This window comes from Vombatus ursinus, unplaced genomic scaffold (genome assembly GCF_900497805.2).
Source record: "Vombatus ursinus unplaced genomic scaffold, bare-nosed wombat genome assembly UNPS02014789.1, whole genome shotgun sequence".
NCBI classification, from domain to species: Eukaryota; Metazoa; Chordata; class Mammalia; order Diprotodontia; family Vombatidae; genus Vombatus; species Vombatus ursinus.
Genome location: NW_020954567.1, coordinates 26,288,380 through 26,309,487, shown reverse-complemented (window position 1 = coordinate 26,309,487; position 21,108 = coordinate 26,288,380). Strand labels below are relative to the sequence as shown.

The window sequence follows — 21,108 nt, the reverse complement described above, 5'->3', positions numbered from 1 at the left end:
TATATGGTAGGCTAAAAATAACGTACCAGACAAAGGTTCAAGAATTCATACTTCTAGTCTCACAGCACATTTCATTCCCCTCAAGAATATTTACACAATTGAAGACTCTAGCTTATTTAAAATTAGCTGTCTCAACATTACCTGGCATTATTCCCAGTTAGAATGGCTCCATCTTTTCTCCAGGTAATCCTTGGGGTTGGTACACCTTCAGCTATGCATTCCAATATAGCTGATTTATTCAAGTGAACAACAAGACTCTGAGGGCCACCTTTTATGGTAGGAGAAACTGCATACAAAACAATCAGTTAATACTAGAAACACATCTTCACTTAAGGTCTTGAAAAGATTAGCCCAAGGTAAACTTTGAGTTAAATATGTAGGTTTTCCTGCAACTGATTTGTGCAATAGAATTTGTGCCACCAAAATAAAATCAGTTTATAGTTCCGAAAATTAAGGATGATATTATTCAAGATACCTTGTGTCCATGACAAAGGAGAAACTGTAAAACTCTACTATCACATGAGAAATCTAGTTCCTCGCAAGAAGTTGCAATAAAAATCAGATTTGGTCTGATGCAAATTAAAGATGATATTTCATGTTCCTGCTTGGCCCAAAGGATAGCTTGGGAATGTTGACACTGGCACAACTTTTCTTTAAATGAAGAACAGAAAGTGGGATTTTTAAAGAAACACATCTGTGATCAATCTTAACTAGTCTCAGTACGGTTCACTTTATTACACACTGATTTCATCTGGGAACAGAAAACCTGAATTTGAATGTTGGCATTAGTGACATGAGCTGTGTTGGTCATTCACCAACATGTATAATTCCACAGGTTATGCATCTAAAGGGATATTTTGGGGAGAAAATCTGAAATAGTCTTCTTGAAAGTTGGCAAAGCTTAGTCTTTGGGCTTTATCTACTAGAGATGATTATTTCTAACCAAAAAATATCTAGTTCCAAGGTGAGGTGAAAAATAGGCTGGACTGATGAATGAAGGATTATGTGCATGCCTTCTTCAAACACTTTGTTCTGAATGACACCAGGCATTAAGAATTCTAGGGCTGTTCCTAAGAGCAGTCAGTGTTCTATATAGTATCCTTTGGGATTGGGTCACAGCTTAGACAACACACACTCCTACTTACGATTTTCATTACATTTACCTCACTTGAAATATGACCATTATATGGAAACAAAATAATCTTTGGTTTCAAAGCAATTAACTTCAGTGATTTAGCTTGTAAAATGTTATTTAGCATTTTGCATGTAAAATGTTCAAATAAACCTCTACTTGTATTTTTTATGGAAATATTTGGCTGCATTTTTAAAATGTGCCAAGTGAATGCTTTTTTCTTACCATTTACAGTCAGAACAAATTCCCTAGTGGTCTTTCCTGCAATATTACTTGCAACACAGGTGTAGCTGGCTGTATCCCCTAGGTCTGCGTTGTTGATCTGTAAGTATCGCCCACCAGATAGGATACGGATTCGTGGAGTTGCCTAAATTAAATAAATGAAACATATAGTTACAACAATTTATGTAATATGCAAATGTGATCATTTTTAATACATCAAAAAAACCCAAGGTTAGGTCAGATAATGTTACTTTACCATAAATGTTTTCTCCCAAATGAAACATGTAAAACTTATGATTTTGACCTGTGATTTCAGGCCACTAAAAGCTGCCTCTCCTGATACAGATGAGTTGCTTTGGGAGCGACATGGAGAAGTTAATTGAATTACCCATAATTACAAAGCTGGTATGTGTCAGACGTTGGACATGAACTCAGGCATTCTGGACTTTGAGATTAGCACTCTACTATGCCTATGACTATGCGGCAGCTAGATGCTGCAATGGATAGAGCATCAAGCTTGGAGTCAGAAGGACCTGAGTTCAAATCTGGCCTCAGACGCTTACTAGCTGTGTGACCAGAGACAAGTCACTTCACCCTGTTTGCCTCAGTTTCCTCATCTGTAAAATGAGCTGAAGAAAGAAATGGCAAACCACTCCACTATCTTTGCCAAGCAAACCCCAAATGGGGTCACAAAGACTCAGACATGCTTGAATAATAAATGCATGTGACTCGTGGATATTACTTTACTAAATCATTCTGAGGAGAGGGGCAAACAGTATGTATTTCATACATAGATTTATTTATAATGACTTAACCAATCATTGTCTAAAAGGGAATTAGAATCCAGACCTAAGTCCCTGTCTGTGACTCTTTTTATCAGATAAAACTGCCTCTTTTTCTTTCTGCCTAATAGACCTTTCAGCATAGCACAGCAGGATTTTGATATTTGTTCATAGGAAGGAGGAAGAATATAGAGAAGCAAGAGGAATCAAGGAATTCAACACTTAAGACAAAGGCAAAACATTCCAGATAACAGCATCATATTCTGTTGAATCAAGCAGACCTTAAAAAGTCACATGGATAATTTTCATGTCAATCAATCAAGTACTGGGTTATGGAGATACTAGAGAATTCAGTATGTCTTTTCCTTTAGGGACTAGTATCCTAGTTCCATCGAGCCCAAGTTGGTTTTAAGGGTTTTGGGATATTCTGTTGAGTGATCCAGATCCAGGTCTAGGTCAATGAAAGCATGCAGCCAACTAGAAAAGTCCAATGTTAGGTTAGTCCCAGGGATCTAGAGGGCCCACCAGATGTCATGTAAATTTTAGGGACCCTGAGAGCTTTCATCATCTCAAAGAAGAATACAGTGGAATGACCAAATTCAACTTTGTATCACAAAGCATTCAGAACTTTAAGAATGTTGATATGTGGCATGGAGCCATTGGGTCCTATACCAGCCATTCCAGTTACAGTCATTCTATAGGGGAAGGGTAAGACCAGTGCAATTTATAGCCTGATTTTCTTTTCCTCAATAAAATGCCTATCAAGCTAAACTATATGAAATTTACCTGTAATTGCTCTCCATTTTTGAGCCAAGTAATTATGGGTGGGGGTACTGCATCTGATTTGCATTCCAGTGTAACTTGTCTGTTTTGTAACACAACGATGTCCTGAAGATCGCTGGTCCCAGCAATATTAGGTGGTACTGTATATGACAACAAACCCATTAAAAACCTCATAGGAAATAAAACATATAAGGCACCTTAAAACAATTTGTTTTCACTTGTAATGCCTTATATGCTTGGAGAACAGTTCTTAAATTTCAGGGCCTTTCCATACATATTTCCATACACCTGGACACTCAGGTGAGTCTTTAGCCACCTTGTGAGGCAGCATGAATCCCCACTTTCCAGATAAGATACCTTATCTTACAAACCACAATTCATGGCAGAATCAAGACAAGGCCAAGTTCTCCTAATTCCTACATCATTCTTTTTTTCCACTAGACCTAGGATTCTTAACTTAGAATCTGTGAATGTATTTCTCTAACATATTTTGATAACTATATTTTAATATGTTTTCTTTTTTAATCTTATATATTTTAAGCATTTAAAAACATTGTTGTGAAATACTATCTATAGGGTCCATGACAAGAAAAAGATTAAGAACTTCTACTGTAGAAGGATTCCAAATTACTCTCAGAAATCATTGTATTACTTCTTGTATTATTAGACTGGGGATTCTACCATTCAGTCAATGGAAAAACACAAAAAACTAACCAGAAGGCGTCTTAGAACATATTATATTATTGAAAGGACTTGTTAACTAAACATAAACTCTTGTTACTAATTTTCTCTAGGTTCATATGGTGTTTTTAAATGTATAGAGTCAATATGTACTCAAAAAAATGTATGCTGAAAAATATCTACTCACATCTACTAATATTGTATGTTCAATCATACTTAATTCTTCCTAACTAACTCAACCAATCCTCAAAATTTAAATGTGAAAATCAATGTCTATTAAAGGCAGCATTTCATTGTGCAAAGACAGCACCATAACCTGAAGCCAAATCCATCCATCCCCCAGGTTGATCATTAGGCCCAAAGATTATGCACCAAAGCTACAGCAAAACAGCTTGGCTCCAGTGTGTCCCCTCATGTAGAAAAGTGCTAGGTGGAAGAATATCAGGACCAAACAAGTAAAGAGAAAGGAAAATTTAAAAATATGTATACCTAACAATGTGACATGTATTGAGTTATATTCAACTATGTAGCCTAATGAGGATATACAATGACTGCAGAACTTCTAGCTAAACTTACCATGTACTCTCACCAAATATTCTCTATCATCATCTCCTGCAGGACTAGATGCCAAACATGTATATCTTCCTGTGTCTTCCACCTAAAGGAAAAAATGATTTTATCGTGTATGCAAAATATGTCTACAACATATTAGTTTTATAATGAGTATAAAAAACAGCAAGAGAATAATCACAATCTCCAAAGACTGGCTGAAGAAAGCATGATTCTCAAAAGATTAAGGAGTTCATTATCTTTTTGGGTTTCTGTTCCACATATAAAAATCCCTTTAAACCTCTGATGAGACATTTAGTTCTATTACATTGCAACACAATTTCAGTATTTCATCTCAGAAATGTTTGCAATTTATATGCATTTGATAAGATTTTGTAATAGTTTGTAATATACATTTATTAAGTCTGTTGGGAGAATTCTTGAATAAAAAGAAATAAATTTGGAAAGTAGCAGCATAGGTCATAAAAATCAAACACAATAATAAAATGCATATATATATATATACATATAGCATTCATAATACATGTACTTGCATATTAGAACAAAGAGGTCTGTTTTAAGTTAATGTCTTTGACAGGATCTTAGTCCAGTAAAAACTATACAATGCCAGACATTTAAACAAAAGCTGAAAACTTCCATTAAAAAAAGAAATATACTTGATGGTAAGTTAAACATCCAGATTTTTCCTTAAGTTTTCCAATTCTAATTCATATGGTGTTTGCATATATGTGTAAATGCCTCCAAAATGCCATTCCCTTCTCATTGAGTAATTTATAATGAGTAAGTAGAGAATAGTGCTTTCATTTATTATCTGAGTACCCCCTAGAGATACTGGGTATTTTTTTTGTCCTTATATTCAAAGTTCATGTATCTACAAAGAAGTACTTGGGTAAGCTTGTGTCTTTAGAGAGTCTGAAAGCTATGAAAGTGGGATTTTGGAAATTGTTTGGATGGAGTTTTAGAATAGATTGCCTATTACCAAATCACTCACCTATACTGGTTCTCTTGTATCCATGGAATAAATCACAAATGCTTCATCTTAGCTTTCAGGATACTACATAAATGGGCCCTATCTGCCTATTTTGTGTGTACTGCTGTACAAACAGGTCAAGTCAATGCACACTCTGCTTATTCTCATCTTTCTGCCTTTGCTTTGGTACTTCTCTTACCTATAATGGTCTTCCTTCTACTTTTCCAAATTCTACCACCTTAAATCCTATGTCCTACATGAAACTATTCCTGATAGTTGCGGCAAACATTATTTCCTTCTTGACCTCCCCTTATTCCCTACTACCCTGCATGGAACTTTGGCACCCAATTATACACTTTTGTATAATTCCTTAACTGCTTGACATATTAATTTTTCCTTGGAGAAGTCTTATTTCCACTTAAAGAATATAAGCTCCTTGAGTATATCACTTTAGCATTGTGCTGAGCACATAGTAGGTGCTCAGTAAATGCTTGCAGAATTGAATGCAAAAGTTTCAAGTTTTATAATTTTGCAGAATGTTGGCAAAATCCCACAATATCAGATGCTATGAAAATTCCACATTGTTTTGTTTTAACAAAATAAAATATTGTTATAATAGATATATTACCAAAATTTCCCCTACAAATAATAGTAGCATGATATGGAGGTGACCCTGGATTATTACAAGTTATACTAACAAAACACAAACTGAAAAATTCTACTATTCTGGAAAAGCTTTGAGTTAGGTCCTAGACACAGACTATGTTAGCTCTCTGAGAACCAGCCTCATTGATTGAGAGGATCATCACCAGTAGACAGACCACTTGATAATTGGTTCCTTTACCATAGCAATCAATAAGAAAAAAGAAAATGTCAAAATGACCCCTCGTCCTGTGGAGCACTCTACCACTTCTACCATAAGAGTAGCAGAGTGGAATAAAAGTGAACAGGGGATAAATGAATGAATAAGCAGTCCACATATGACTAACTTATTTGTTGGTATACTAAATAAATGTAAGAGATACAGTGTCCATTGAGCTGACTCATTACTGGGGGAATCAAATGAATTCTGACATTCTCATTATAAATAAAACTAAAGGACAAAATAATTTATAGCTAAACAGGACAGGTCCCATGCTGTCCTTGGAGAGGAAAGTTATAAGTTGGTTTCATTTTATTGCCAAAAGCAATAAAGAAAATAGGATCATAGATGTGGAGCTGGAACAGACCTTGGGGATCATTTAGTCCCACCCCTTCACTCTGCAGATAAGGAAACTGAAATTATTTATTCACCGACACAGGGGTAATAAACAGGGATGTGCGCTCATGATCTTTTGCCAGAAAATCTAGTGCTCATAGTGTTCATTAACACATCATTGAAGGTGAAAACTAAGGGGAATGAGCAAAAAGAGGGCCACATGGTAGACAAAACCCAGGTATAGCAAGTTTGTAAATAAGATTAGGTGGTAATTGATAGTAAACAGTTGAACTAGTCAACCATAGGGTTGAGACTGTGATAGGAAGAAAGAGAGCCCAGACTAGGTTAGAGGAACTGTTCATGAGGTTAAAGAATAGGTTAGGAAGGTGAAGTAACAGGGAAAAAAGGAAGGATAGGAGACTGTGATCAAAAAGAGAAATTTCAGACTTCTGGATAATGGTGGTAGATGATGGTCAGATCAACTTCATTATCCCTGTGTGACTAAGGCAGCTTATAGATGAAGGTCATTGAAGTTTAGGAGATTAGTGAACTAACTGGAAGCCAGAGCATTTGAGGAGACATTGACAAGAATGTTAAAACCCCCAAAGATGTGGTCCATGGGGCGGGAAGGAAGGTAATTCTGTGAGCTAGGTGTTGAACTTGAGAAAGCAGGGAGCGTGACCTGAAGGTTAGTATATGGGTGTGAAAAGGAGCTGGATTATATGATAAAGATAGATGATGTGAACCTTAAAGGAAGGGGGTTACTAAGTGATGATGGTAGAGGGATAGTATGGAACTGGAAATGAGAAGCAAAGAATACCTTTATTCTTCCTTTTGGCCTAATGCTGTGGGAGGCATGAGAAAAGGAGGAAACTTAGATTGGTGTCTTGTAGGTGTAGATGTATAGGTGTCTTCTGAAGAAAGCCAGGTTTCTGCTAGCCTGATAAAATGTAGAGTATGAAGTGATAAGATCTAGGATAAAAGGCAGTTTGTTGATGAGGATTTCAGATGATGCAATGGAATGGGAGAGAAGAGGATGTAGGCTATGGAGTGGTAGGACTGAGATGGATGGGAATGAGTACAGGGAAAGAAAAGGTGGAGAGGATACATATACATACACACACACACACACACACACACACAGACACACACACACACACACACACACACACACACACACACACACACACACACACACACATATATATTTTCCCTCAGCAAACACTGACTCTGCCATGCTAGGAACTCAGTAGTCTAGAAAATGGCCAGGTGTGTGGACCCTTGCTGCCTTTGACTCTCTTGTTTTGAGATGCCAGAGGCTGAGGAAGAATAAAGGGACGATTATTAGATCCCTGGGGGCTGAGCTGATATCATGATTTGCACTCATCCCAGTCTCATCCAAAGATGGTTGAATATAAGGAAAATGCAGGATATACCTTGCTCCCCAAAACAAAGTTCTTGAGGGCAGCCATTCCAGATATTTCTATCCTAGTTGTACCTAACATTAATGCCTTTTATTAGTAGTGCTTCAATAAATATTCACTGACTGATTGTAGTATAGTGTTGTTTTGATTAAATTGGCAACTTAATAGTTTAAGCAGATTTGATTTTTTGTCCAGAGTAAACAGGATATTATAAAAGGGGAAAAGCCTGAGGAGAATTTGAAGAGTATTTCCTATATAATGACAGGAAAAAAAAAACAAAACCAAACTTTAAAGAGTTCAACTAAGCTTTCTTTCCCCCTTTTCCAACTACAGTGAAAAAAGCATATGAACATGTAATTTCATTAGTAAATGTGTCTACTAACTGAGCAAAGACAAGAGAAAGACATTGTTGTGTGGGATTATTCATTTCTTCTTCTTCTTCTTCTTTTTTTTTTTTTTGGCAATTGGGGTTAAGTGACTTGCCCAGGGTCACACAGCTAGTAAGGATCAACTGTTTGGTCTGAGGCCGGATTTGAACTCAGGTCTTCCTGACTTCAGGGCCGGTGCTCTATCCACTGCTCCACCTAGCTGCCCCGGATTATTCATTTCTTAAAAAGCTAACAGGCATCATAATGTTCTATCTGCCAACATATGAAAAGGCCTGAATATTTTTGTTTGCATATAACAGAAGTTCTATTATAATTAATTTTGAGGGAGCATTCAACTTAATTTCTCACATTGGAATTTTTTAAATTGAATATTGTTATAAAATTGAACCATCTCAATCGAAAATTGTGCATGTGTTTGTCCAAACAATTTAAAGCAGCTGTCTTATGCAAAATATTTATTAAAATCTCATTAGGTTATTAATCTACTTCGCTGGCACAAATTTAAAGCAGCTGTCATATGCAAAATATTTATTAAAATCTCATTAGCTTATTAATCTACTTCCCTGGCAAAAATTTAGTAATTTAGGAATTAATTTATTCAGCATGATGAAAGCCAGTATACAATGGTATAGTGAAAAAATACTTCTAAATGTATTTGGCGTCAAAGGATTTAGGTTTCAGTTTCAGCCCTGCTTCTTAACCGGAGTAGTAGCAGTTAGATTTATATAGTACTTTAAGGTTTGCAAAGCACTTTACATATGTTATCTCACTTAATCCTAGATGCTATTTTATCCCCATTTTATACATGGGGAGACCGAGGCAGACAGATTAAGTGACTTGCTCAGGGTCAGATACCTAGTGAATATCTGAGGTAGGATTTGAACTCTGGTTTTCCTGACTCCAAGTTCAGTACTTTTATACATTGTGCCACCTATCTCACCTATGTAATCTTAGGCAATTCACTTCAACTTTGCCTCAGCTGGGGTACCAAGCTTAGCAGCAGATAACATGATAACTAGTTAGGAGTTGAATGCAGTATCTGTAAGAGAAGTTAGACCAGGTGAGCAGAGAATTCTGAGACAATTTGCCCTTCCACATGTGACCTTTAAATTGAGAAGTCTGGCTAGCATTTTCCTATAAAAGCCCCCGGGTGCATATATTTTCCCCTTCCCTGCCAGAGCAAAAAACGCATGACATAGAAGAGGATGAGGATGGAGATATTCAGGGTGTAACAGAAACATAGAGGGTTACTCCCATTGCTCAGATATTAATGCTTTTCTTATATGACGACTGAGTGGTTTCTTTTGGTTATATACTAAGGAGGCAAAGGAGAGTAGGATCCAAGCGTGTGGTAGCATAAAAAATGAAAGAAAATTATGAGTTATTTTTAGAATATCCATACCCATGGATAGGAACTTGTAACCTGGAAAGAGAGTACATAGAGGCTGGAAAATGCTGGAAGATCCATGTCTAGTGGAAGTAAAGTGACATGGCAAGTGTCAGTACCACCTGATAGTGATGTAGAAAGGGAACCCTAAGGAGCCATTTGAGGCCGTAATCCCTAGTGATCCAACAAAACACTGTCCTTCTGGGACCCAAATTGTCTTTGTATGAGGGCAAAAGTCCTTCATTTAAAATAAAGAGATGCTAAAAATGATTTAGATCCGTTATAAAAACAAAATTCAAAGCTATTTTAGTGTTTCCCTCAAACTACTAATTCCTAACCTTTCTACATTTTTTACAGATGAGAATTCCAAAGTAAGGGGAAAATGCAGTTGCAACATTTTAACACATTACCTGAGCGCTAGGTAGTCGAAGCACTTCTCCTCCTCCAAGAATCTGAACATCATCAATCTGTGGTAGGGGCCGTCCATCTTTCATCCATGTAATTTTGGGAGTGGGAATACCAGAAGCCATGCAGAAAAGTTCAAGGAGATTATTAACAACTACAGATATCTCTTCTGGATGATCTGATCCATTGATATGAGGTGGCTCTATTTAAGGAAGATAAAATCAAAATTTTAAACATTAATGAGTAAAAACTCCAAATAAAACTCCCTCAAATTCATACGAAAAAGAAAAAAGTAATTATTCAGTTGGTTAAGATAAGGCACTTGGAAATACAATTCCTTTACATTATTCTTTGTTGACACTGACATTAATTTACAAATGATAAATCAGTATGTCAAGCCTATAAAACCCACGTTGAAATAGAGGGCTATTACGTGATGAATGGTGGGAATGGAAATTGGATAACTGAGATAGCTGTGTTTATAAAGACTCAGTTTTATGTTGTTTTTACAAGCTGGTTTACACTTGAAATGAAAAGAACTGACCCCATAGTTTCTAAATTTTACCCAAAACAGCAGTAGTTTAAGGTGGTTCCAGTTCTATTGTAAGCTACTTAAAAGAAGAGGATTTGTTTCAAAGTTGTATCTCTATGGCCTAGCACAGAGTCTTGAACTAACTAGGTGCTCAAACACACAAAGATGGTCATGCCCTTGATCTTGCCATTACCCACAATTGTACCATCTCCATATTTAAGAACTCCGAAATTCCCTTAGCTGACCATGATCCATTGCTTTTCATCTCTCTCTCTGTCTTCCTACACTCTATCTACACTATGACCTTCAATCCCTGGTGATCTTCCCTAGAGCAGCTACATTCTTCTCCTTTCCCCATACTGACCCTCTGGTGAATCAGTTCAACTTTACCCTGTTCTTTTCTCTTGAGTCTCTGGTCCTCTTATCATATTGCTGATTGTACCCGTTAAGCCTCAACTTTGGATAACTCCTACTAGCCTTATCTCCTACTCACATATTGCTGAATCAAGGTGGAGAAAATCACACAACCATTCTGATGGGGTTGACTACAGATTTATGTTACACAGCCTCAACTGAGCTGTCACTACTGCTAGGTAATTCTCCTACACCTCCTTTATGAATTGATTATCACGTTCTCCACAGGAGTTCTTTCACTTCTTTTTACTCCTTCTCCAATCTCCCATGGTTCCACCTCCTACCACCCTCTCAACTGAGAACCTAGCCTCATATTTTACTGAAAAATTCTCCCTCTTTTCCTGTCTTCTTCATCTCATATCATTCAGATGCCTTCTGACACTCTCCTTTCTCCTTTTTTGACATGAATTGGTGGAATTACTCCTCGGCAAGACAAAAGCCTCTACCTATACCAACAATCCTGTTCCATCTCATCTCCTTCAACATCTGTCTCTTCTGTCATCCCCACTCTCTTATCTTCAGTCTCTCCCTGTCTATTGGCTCATTATCGAATGCCTTCAAACATGCCCATGTTTCCTTATCTTCAAAAAGCCCTCACTTGATCTTTCCATCCAGCTATCATTCTATATTTCATCTGTCCTTTGTGGCTAAACTCCTTGAAAAGGCTGTCTATGGGGGCAGCTAGGTGGCGCAGTGGATAGAGCACCGGCCCTTAAGACAGGAGGACCTGAGTACAAATCCGGCCTCAGACCAAACACATGACACTTACTAGCAGTGTGACCCTGGGCAAGTCACTTAACCCCAATTGCCTTAAAAAAAAGAAAAGAAAAGAAAAGAAAGAAAGAAAAGTCTGTCTATAATGGATGCATCCACCTTCTCTCACTTGCCCTACAATCTGAATTCCAACCTCATCATTCCATGGAAGCTCCTTTCTCCAAATACTGATGATCTCCCACTTGCCAAATCCAATGGCCTTTCCTCAGTCCTCATTCCTCTTGACTTCTCTGCAGCTTTTGATACTGTTGATCACCCTCTTCTCTTTGATACTCTCTTCTCTCTAGCTTTTTGAGACCCCACTCTTTCCTGGTTCTTCTCCTACTTATCTGACCACTTCTCAATCTCCTTTGCTGGATTCTCATCTAGATCACTCCCTCTAAGCATGGGTGTTCCATAAGGCTGTATTCTAGCCCCTCTTCTCTCTATATACTATTTCACTTAATGATCTCATTAGCTTCCAAGGATTTAATTATCATCTGTGTGCTGATGATTCTCAAATCTATCTATCCAGCTCTAAACTCTCTGCTGACCTCCAGTCTTGCATCTCCAGCTGCCTTGCAGACATCTCAAACTGGATATCTAGTTAACATTTTAAACTCAACATGTCCCAAACTGAACTCGTATTTCTGCCTAAACTTTCCCCCCTTCCCAAATCTCCTCTTTACTATCAAGGACACCACTATCCTCTTGGACACCAGGCTTATAATATAGATGTCATCCTTGATTCCACTCTGTCTTCCCAAATCCAGTCTGTTGTCAAAGCCTCTCAATTTCAGCTTTGCACCATCTCTTGAACATGCTCCCTTTTATCCTCTGATACTGCCATCACCCTAGAGCAGGCTCTCATCTCCTCATGCTTGGACTTTTGCAATAGCCTGCTGGTTGGTTTGCCTGCCACAAGTCTCTCCTCACTCCAAAACGTCCTCCATTCAGCTGCCAAAAGTGATTTTCCCAAAGCACAGATCTGACTATGTAATCTCCCCTCATCCTACCCCACCCCTACCGCCATATTCAGTAAACTCCAGTGGTTCCCTGTCAACATTCAAAGCCCTTCATAACCCCCACCTCTCCTCATACTCTTTGATCCAGTGACACTAGATTCCTTGTTGTTCCCTGAATACAACATTCCATTTCTTGGCTCCGGGCATTTTCTCTATCTGTTCCCCCATGCCTGGAATGTTCTCCCTCCTTATGTCTGCCTACTGGCACCTCGAGCTTCCTTCAAGTCCCAACTAAAATCCTACCTTCTATAGGCATCACAATCCTTCTTAATTCTAGTGTTTTCCCTCCATTAATTGTTTCTTATATTTGTTTGCTTGTTGTCTCCTCCATTAGATTGTGGGCTCTTTGAGAAGGACCATTTTTGTTCTTTCTTTTTATCACAGTGCCTAGCACATTGTAAGCTCTGAATACATGTTTACTAACTGCTCAAAAATGTTTGTTAAATTGAAATTTTAGAAAAATCTTTTATATAAGATTTCCAATTAAAATGCTGTCAAAGAATAGAGCTCTCATATGTGTACTCTAGCAACAACATTAAAAAGCACATGACTGAATAATGATCAAGAAATCCAAAGAGAAATTACAGTAAACATTTTTATCCAGCTCACCATTATACAAAACGACAAACAGAAATATACATCTACTGGAGAAAGAATCTCAGCAAGTAAGCCAGAAGCCTAACATTATGGAGACAGTTCAGGGCTACCTGAACCTGCAACATTCTGTATCCAGGGGCAAAAATACTGAAGTTATTGGGCAAGTATAAGAAAGCTTAAGGGTGGTCAGAAACCAACAACATTCTCACCATGGATGTGGGGATGAGATATGTCTGCTCAGACTAGGATGACTCAGGAGTATTGGAAGTACCTAGCACAATGACCTGAGATCCTCTACAGGGTCCTGAAGAGAAAAGCACCCTGAACCCAGACATCCAGGGTGACTTGAAATCAGCCAGTTTTCTGAGTGGTGATACACCAGGGGAAGTGGAAGTCAGCAGTAGGAAATCAGGAAATGATGGGAAGGACCAAACCCAAAGACCATGATGTCCAAGAATACAGGAAGTGGCAGAGCCAGGTAGTCAAAGTCTCCAATAAAGTACTGAGCATAGGGATGTGAGTAAACCGAAGACACTGAACATTATGAAAAAATATGGATCTAGAGATGCCCAAGAAGCAAACTCAGAAGTGTATGACTACACAGCAACTACAAGCAGAGCCCCAGAGGGAAAAAATGGCCTGCCCACAAGGACAAGAGTACCTGGAAGCAATGAAACTAAATTTTTTTTAATGAAATTATAAGTGAAATAAGGACTCTGGAGGAAAAAAAAATTGGAAGAAGGATAAATAGCTTAGAACTGAAGGGAAGAAAGCTTACTCCTGTAGGGGGCAGCTAGGTGGTACAGTGGATAGAGTGCTGGGCTGACAGTCAGGTAGACCTGAGTTCAACTCCAGAGGAAGGGTGGGAAAAAGGTTTAAACTAGGGAAAAAAGAAAGTTGAAGAAATGTATGAATGTGAATGTTATTGTGCCATTAAAAATAGTATATAACACATTAAGATTTGCAAAGTATTTTACACGTTATCTCATTTTATCCTCACAAAAATCCTAGAAGGTAGGTACCATGATTATCTTCATTTTACATAAAAGGAAACTGAGGTACAGAGATGTTAAGTGACTTGTCCAGGGTTATAAGGAATTGTCTGAGGCTGGATTTGAACTCAGGTCTTCCTGACTCCAGCTTCAGTGCTTTATCCACTTTTCATCTAGTTGCATATGATGAAAATAATAAAAAGGAGGGATTCAGAGAAAGCTGAGAAGATGTATGAATTTGTGGAGAACGAAGTGAACAAAACAAAAGAGCACAATTTACACAATGACTAAAACACTTTGGAGGATTTAACTCTTATCAATGCAATGACCAAATTTGACTACAGAGAACCACTGAAGACGTATACTCCCTACCTCCTTGATACTGAGGTAGTAGACTCAAGGCTTAATGAGATATACATTTGCATACATAGCCAAAATGTGGAATTGTTTTGCTTGACTTATTACAAGGAAGGTTTTGTTTTTTTACTTAGAACGGAAATTTGGAGGGGAGAGGAGGATTATTGTTAATGATTTAAAAAATAAGAAAAGAAGGAAAAGAGGTCATTGAGTAATTTTTAATGCGTGAAAGAGGACACAGAGACATTGAATGAGACCCAGACAAAAGGACAGCTTTGAAACTAATACAAATTTATTGTCTGCTTCAAAAAAGAAGGTATACATAATAGAGGTTCTTGGTTTCATATTCTACACCCTCTTTCTGTTCTTACGCACTGGAAAGGTATAAGTTTGTTGGTGTTTGTCAAATTCAGAATAACAAAAAAAATTTTTTTTTCAATTTAAAAGAAGCATCATCTTTATTATCTGACTGGCTGATTACTATTTGGACAGTCTTTTAACTCATTTTTCTCAACTGAAAATGGGGATAATAATAGCATTTGCCTCCCAGAGTTATTGTGAAGATCAAATAAGATATTTTTTAAAGTGCTTATTAACACAATGCCTGGCACATAGTAGCTATTTCCCTTCCCTTCCCCTAGTCTAGTGTGACCTGACATTACCTTGATGAAACCATGCTGCCTTTATAATAGCTTATTTGTCTACATGTTCATTTTAACTATCCCTTTAATAATACTCTAATATTCTACTGGAGCTGTGATTTAGCTCATGCCTATGGGTACACCTTCTAACAAAGAAGATTATACCCCATCCCTCCCTGCTTGTTCTATGTAGCTTTTGTTTATATTCTCTAATAAGTCTATTAGAGGAGTTTACCCAACATACTGAGGGTACTCTAGACATTTTTTAGATACCAACAGAGAGTGAATACTATATTGCAGTTAGTTCTTACTACTGTTATGTTACCAGTCCAACTTTTATTCCCCCAGCTTGTTCATGTCTCCAGTGACATAGCACTTCTCCCATGTAATTCCTTATTGTAAGGTATTTCAGCCTGTTCATTTTAACTATGATCTACTCTGTCTTTGGATGATCTTCAATTTCAGTTCTTTATAAATGATATTACTTCATGATTCATAGCCCTATGTGGACATATTAAAGATATGGGACTTTGCTTCTGGGATAAACTTGGGCATCTTAAAAACAAAACAAAACAAAAAACTTTGAAATTTCATCTCCCTTCCTCCTGCAAATTAATCCAGAACATTTTCCTACTTCTTTCTGATTATGGAACCAGATAGCTTATCTAGAGTGTGTATGCAAGATATAGGGATGAGTGAGCTCTATAGGTTTTCTTGATTGATGAATGAATGAACCTTATGTCCCCTTACTCACTATCTAATTGGCTTCCACTTTATAACCCATCTAGCTATTCATGGGGAAGCAAGGGCTTTACGGGAGCGTCTTGCCGTCATCCCTACCACAATATACTTGACTACAACTCCTCACTCCCTTTTCTCCTTTTCCCCTCTTATAGTGCCCCTCAATATAACATATATCTTCTGCTTCTTGCTCTGTGAATAGTGATGAAGACAATACTGCTATTAATACTGAAAAGGGAGGTTACAATAGACTTCACAGTGGCTCCATTCATAATCTTTTCCAGACAAAAATTCCTCTCTTTGCCTACCACTCTTTTATGTGTCTGATAGTATCCGAATGTAAACTCTCCTAGAGCAGGGATCATTATACCTTTATATTTATATTCCCAGGGCCTAGCACAATTCTTGGGATATAGAAGCTGCTTTATAAATGCTGGCTAATTAGATAATGATTTTTCATTCATCCAATTATCCATTCAAACACCTACTTTGGTCTGTATAACAGCCATTTTTATCTACTTGGTTTTTCCTGTAAGGTTAGGTAAGCCAGACTCTTTTGAATGATTATGGATCTTACTCTTAAAGGTCTACAATATTCCAGGGCTTGAAATAATCAGCACAAGACCACTCACAAATCGAACAGTTACATCTGGAGGACTTCACTGTTTGTAAGAGAATCCCTCTTAGATTTAGAATCTGTACTAAGCATTCTTCATGGAAGTAACAAAGACCTTTGGTGATTATATATTTCCTTATTTTATGTCCCACTTGATGTTACTAACTAAAGGACTGTCAAACATTTCTGTTGTTACATCTTACAAAGAACGTCGTGTGACTGTGAACACATACTTTGTTGGAAGAGAGCCTTTAAGGTGGGATTTTGTTCTACCAAATCAAATGTTTGTTTTTTTTTTCCACTCAGCAAACAATAGGTTTTTGTGTTCTCTATTCTGTAAATCACCTGTGTATCTATAAAGGAATGATCTGCCATAGAATATCATTTTCAAAAATCTGCCTAATATATTTTCATTAAGGATTACTCCGATGAAATTGTAGATTGTTTTCATAAAATTCTTGTATACCTGGAAACAGAGGTATATGGTTTAGCAGTTATTCATTTCTCATTTGCTTTCTTTTTCATAAAAAATGACCAAGATTTTTTCTATGCTGTATTTTTTTCCATTTTGTGTCTTCCTGTCTTTTAGATAACTTGAAAATCAATCTCTCAGCACCTTCAAAATTATGGTTTTATGTATATTTGGTCGACTCTGGCTGCTTTTTCCATTTTTGTTTACTTCGGTGCAACTGCCACACTTTCATACAGTATATCTGAGACTGTGAGAGTCAAGTCCAAATTTGGTCACTCCCTGCTCTTGATGGATGGTGAAAAAACTTTAAAAAAAATCTTAGCAGTCTTTTCCATTTTACATCTATTTGTTGTCTTTCTTCCAGAGTCATCTTTAAATGCACTCAGGATGGCTCTACTTCGTTTTATCTCTTGCTAAGATTTCTTTACATTTTTTCTCCCTCTGCTGTCCCTTACTGTTTCATGAGGCCATACTAGTCATAATCTCCTATCATCCTTCTTCATATATTATTCCTCTTTACAGCTGAATAGAACTATTCTATTTACTCTTCTTTATGTCTCTGCACAAGTGGTTCCTCATGTCTGGAATATGCTTAATCCTCCAAGAGATTTTACAAATGAATTTATATTTTTAACTGATATTGCCCTTGACTGCCATATCTCTTTACAAGAAGGTCAAATGTTAGCTGGCTGAGGATTTTATGGGATCCTTTGGTCTTAATTGGTGTTGATATGTGTTCCTTTGTTAATTTTCCATTTTGGGAGGCACTAATACCTCATGTAAATAGTTGTTTAATAATTCTGAATTTTTTCCAGGAACTTAAGTAAAGCTCACTAGCCTCAATTTGTAGACTTTTTTCTTTTCTCTCTCCTTTTTTTTTGAAATCTAGACAATATTTTCTCCTCTCCAATAGTATGGTATCTTTCCCTTTCCCCAAAATCTTTCAAAGATTTCTCAGAGTGGGCTTAGATATCACAATTCTTTTAATGTCATAGGATTTTGTTCCTCTGTCAGGTGATGAACTCAACAAGGGCAACCAGGTACTTTCCTCTTACTTAAAATAAGTATTACAAATTACAAAAATAAGTATCAAATAAGTATCAGTTTCCTGTTAGCTATTTTTGCTCTGCCCTTTCCACTTAAAAGATCTTTCCCTTCAGTGAGAAAATAGGCTCAAAATAAGAATTGAGCAGCTTTAGTTTTTTTTCCCCTTTTATCACTTATTTTTGTCACATTCATTCTGAGCCATGGTTGTGTGTCTTTTAGAAAATACCAGCGAGCATCCTATTTTCTTCAGCAGAGCTAAAAGAAAAAAAAATTCCTTTTTGCTGTTCTTAGTTTTCCTCACCAGCCTCAACTCATTTTGAGCTTTAGCATTCTTGTTGCTTTTAACAGGACCATGCTACAGTTCTGTATTCATTTCCTTATTCTTGATTATATATTCTATACATTACTTTTTAAAAAATCTAAGATTGTTTATAACCCCTTTCTATCCTTTCCTTTTACCTAACTTTTTCTCCTCATTAGAACTAGTGTATACATTATTATAAAGTATTATGTTATTGTATTGGAACAGATGTACTTAGATTTATTTACCCCTTAGTCCTTGGGAAAAGTTCAGAAACTTGGCTAATAATTAACTGTACAACTTTCACATGAATAGTGCTGCACTGGTAAGGATGCAAAAACAATAAAGGAATAGTCCCTTCTCTCAAGAAACTTCTAGTCTATCATGAAGATACATTAAATGCACAGATAAATGCACACAAAATATATACAAAATTATATAAATTTCAGGAAAGAGCAAGCAGTAACAACTGAGGTAATAAAAAAATCCTCTTGTAGGAGAAAGCAAATTAAGTGTCCTTTAAAGGACAATTAGGGATTTCTTTGAGGCACAGTTGAAGAGGATGGACATTCTAAACATGAAGGATCCATCTATATAAAGGCATGGAAGAAATGAAATGTCATGTTCAGAGGAGTGTTAGCAGGACAGATTGACTTGAATAGATTGTGTGTCAATGGAAGTAATGTAATAAGCCAAGAAAGATATACAAGTCCTACTGTAGAGGGCTGTTAAGTCTAGGATGAGGAATGTGCATTTTAACTTAGTACAATAGATAGCTATTGAAGGTATTTGAGTAGGGGAGTGACATGGACAAATGCATGTTTTAGGACTATTCATCTGGCAATATGGAGGATAGATGGGAGAAGGGAAAGACTAGAGGAAAGGAGATCAACTAGGAAGTTCTGATAGTACTCCAGTATAGTACTCCAATCTGAACTGGAGTAAAGAAGAAAGGATATGGAGGTGGACTCAATGAGGCTAAGGAACTAATAGGATATTGGGAGTGATAGTGAAGGAAGACTCAAGGATGATATCAAGGCTGTGAATCTAGGAGATTCAAAGGATGGTGATGTGCTCAAGAGAAATAAGGAAATTTGGAGGAGAGGTTTTTAAGGAAGACAATGATTTTTATTTTTGACATGTTGAATTTGAGGACATTCTAATAGATGTTCAGCATGCACTTGGTAATGTGGGGCTGGAAGGCAAGACAGAGATTAGACCTTAGCACGGTAAGCTTTTAATAAATACTGTTTCATCTGTTAGCAGCTTTGGCAGTCATTTGCATAGAGATTTGAAAACTGAACACACTGGAGCTGACTAGATCACCAAAGGAGAGATTATATAAAAAAAAGAAAAGAAATTTCAAGACAGAGCCCTGGGCATACCCATAATTAGGGGGTAGATTCAGGATAATGATCCAGCAAAGGAAATTAAAAAAGAATAATAACTAGAATTTATGTAGTGTAGTGCTTTATTATTTGTAAAGCACTTTACAAATATCTCACGTTAGCCTCACAACAATCCTGGGAGGAAGGTGCTATTATTATTCCTGTTTTACCAATATGCAAACTAAGGCAGGCAGGTTGAGTGATTTACTCAAGTGTTCAAGGAAGGAATTGAATTCAGGTCTTCCTGACTCCAATTCCAGCACTCTATCCATTTTACCACTTAACTATCTCTAACGTGTAGATAAGTAGAAAGACAAACAGAAGAGAATAATGTAATAGAAACCAAAGGAGGCCAGAGTGTGCCGGAGGAGAGGATGGTGAAAAGTTCCAAATGTTGCAGAGGAAGTCAGTTAGATTATTACTGTATTTAAGAAATCATTGGTAACCTTGGAGAGAACATCTTCAGTTAAGTAGTGGGGTCAGAAGCCAGAATTTAAGAGACTAAGAGAGAGATCAGAAAATGGAAAGAATTTGTAGATGACTTCTTGGAGTTTAGCTCTCAAAGATAGAATAAACATAAAATGGCATATATATGTGTATGTATATATATATATATATATACATATTAGATATAATTTTTCACTGGGTCTTTGTTACTATTCTCTTTTTATAAACTATACTGACTTCCTAATAATTTTTTAATTTGTTAAAAAATTTACATACCCAGAACCTTTAGGACAAAGTGCTTCTTGACTTCCCCAGCTTCATTGGAGGCAATACAAGTGTATCTTCCAGAATCTTCGATCTCTGCTTCAGCAAACTGAAGGATCATTCCTTGGTTACTCATTTTCAAATGGGTGTCCAGCTCCAAAGGATGACTCTCTTTAAGCCATGACATAGTGGGAATTGGGATTCCATCAGTAAAGCATGTCAGTGAGGTGGGACTGCCTTTTACAATTGTTATTTCCTCAGTTCCAGCTGCATTGTCCATACTTGGTGGTACTTTGTAGGGGAGAAAATAAGAAATCAGATCACACATATTAATCTTTCACTGATGGGCTTTGAGCAGTTGACAGGTGAATACAGAGGTAAAGGGGGCTGCCTCTATTTATGAAATGCCCCCTTTTCCAATCTGGTACAATACACCCGCCAGAGCTTGTGCTGTCCCAGCACAGCCTTAAGAACTCAGCTGCAATCAGGTACTGGAGGAGAACCTGAGTACAGAAGCCAGCATCATCATCATCATCATCATCATCATCATCATCATCATCATCATCATCATCATCATC

At 37.1% G+C, this 21,108-nt stretch overlaps 1 protein-coding gene across 1 annotated transcript in view; it reads right to left on the bottom strand.

The window, feature by feature from the left end:
* The window catches only part of HMCN1 (hemicentin 1), a 514,295-nt gene that overhangs the window by 90,771 nt on the left and 402,416 nt on the right, over positions 1 to 21,108 (bottom strand). Inside the window, exons 68-73 of the mRNA XM_027868406.1 lie at positions 20,543 to 20,821; positions 9,949 to 10,145; positions 4,177 to 4,258; positions 2,923 to 3,059; positions 1,358 to 1,499; positions 142 to 286 (exon numbers count right to left, since the gene is read on the bottom strand). Of these exons, the coding sequence (XP_027724207.1) occupies positions 142 to 286; positions 1,358 to 1,499; positions 2,923 to 3,059; positions 4,177 to 4,258; positions 9,949 to 10,145; positions 20,543 to 20,821 (982 nt within the window). The remainder of the gene's footprint in view (positions 1 to 141; positions 287 to 1,357; positions 1,500 to 2,922; positions 3,060 to 4,176; positions 4,259 to 9,948; positions 10,146 to 20,542; positions 20,822 to 21,108) is intronic.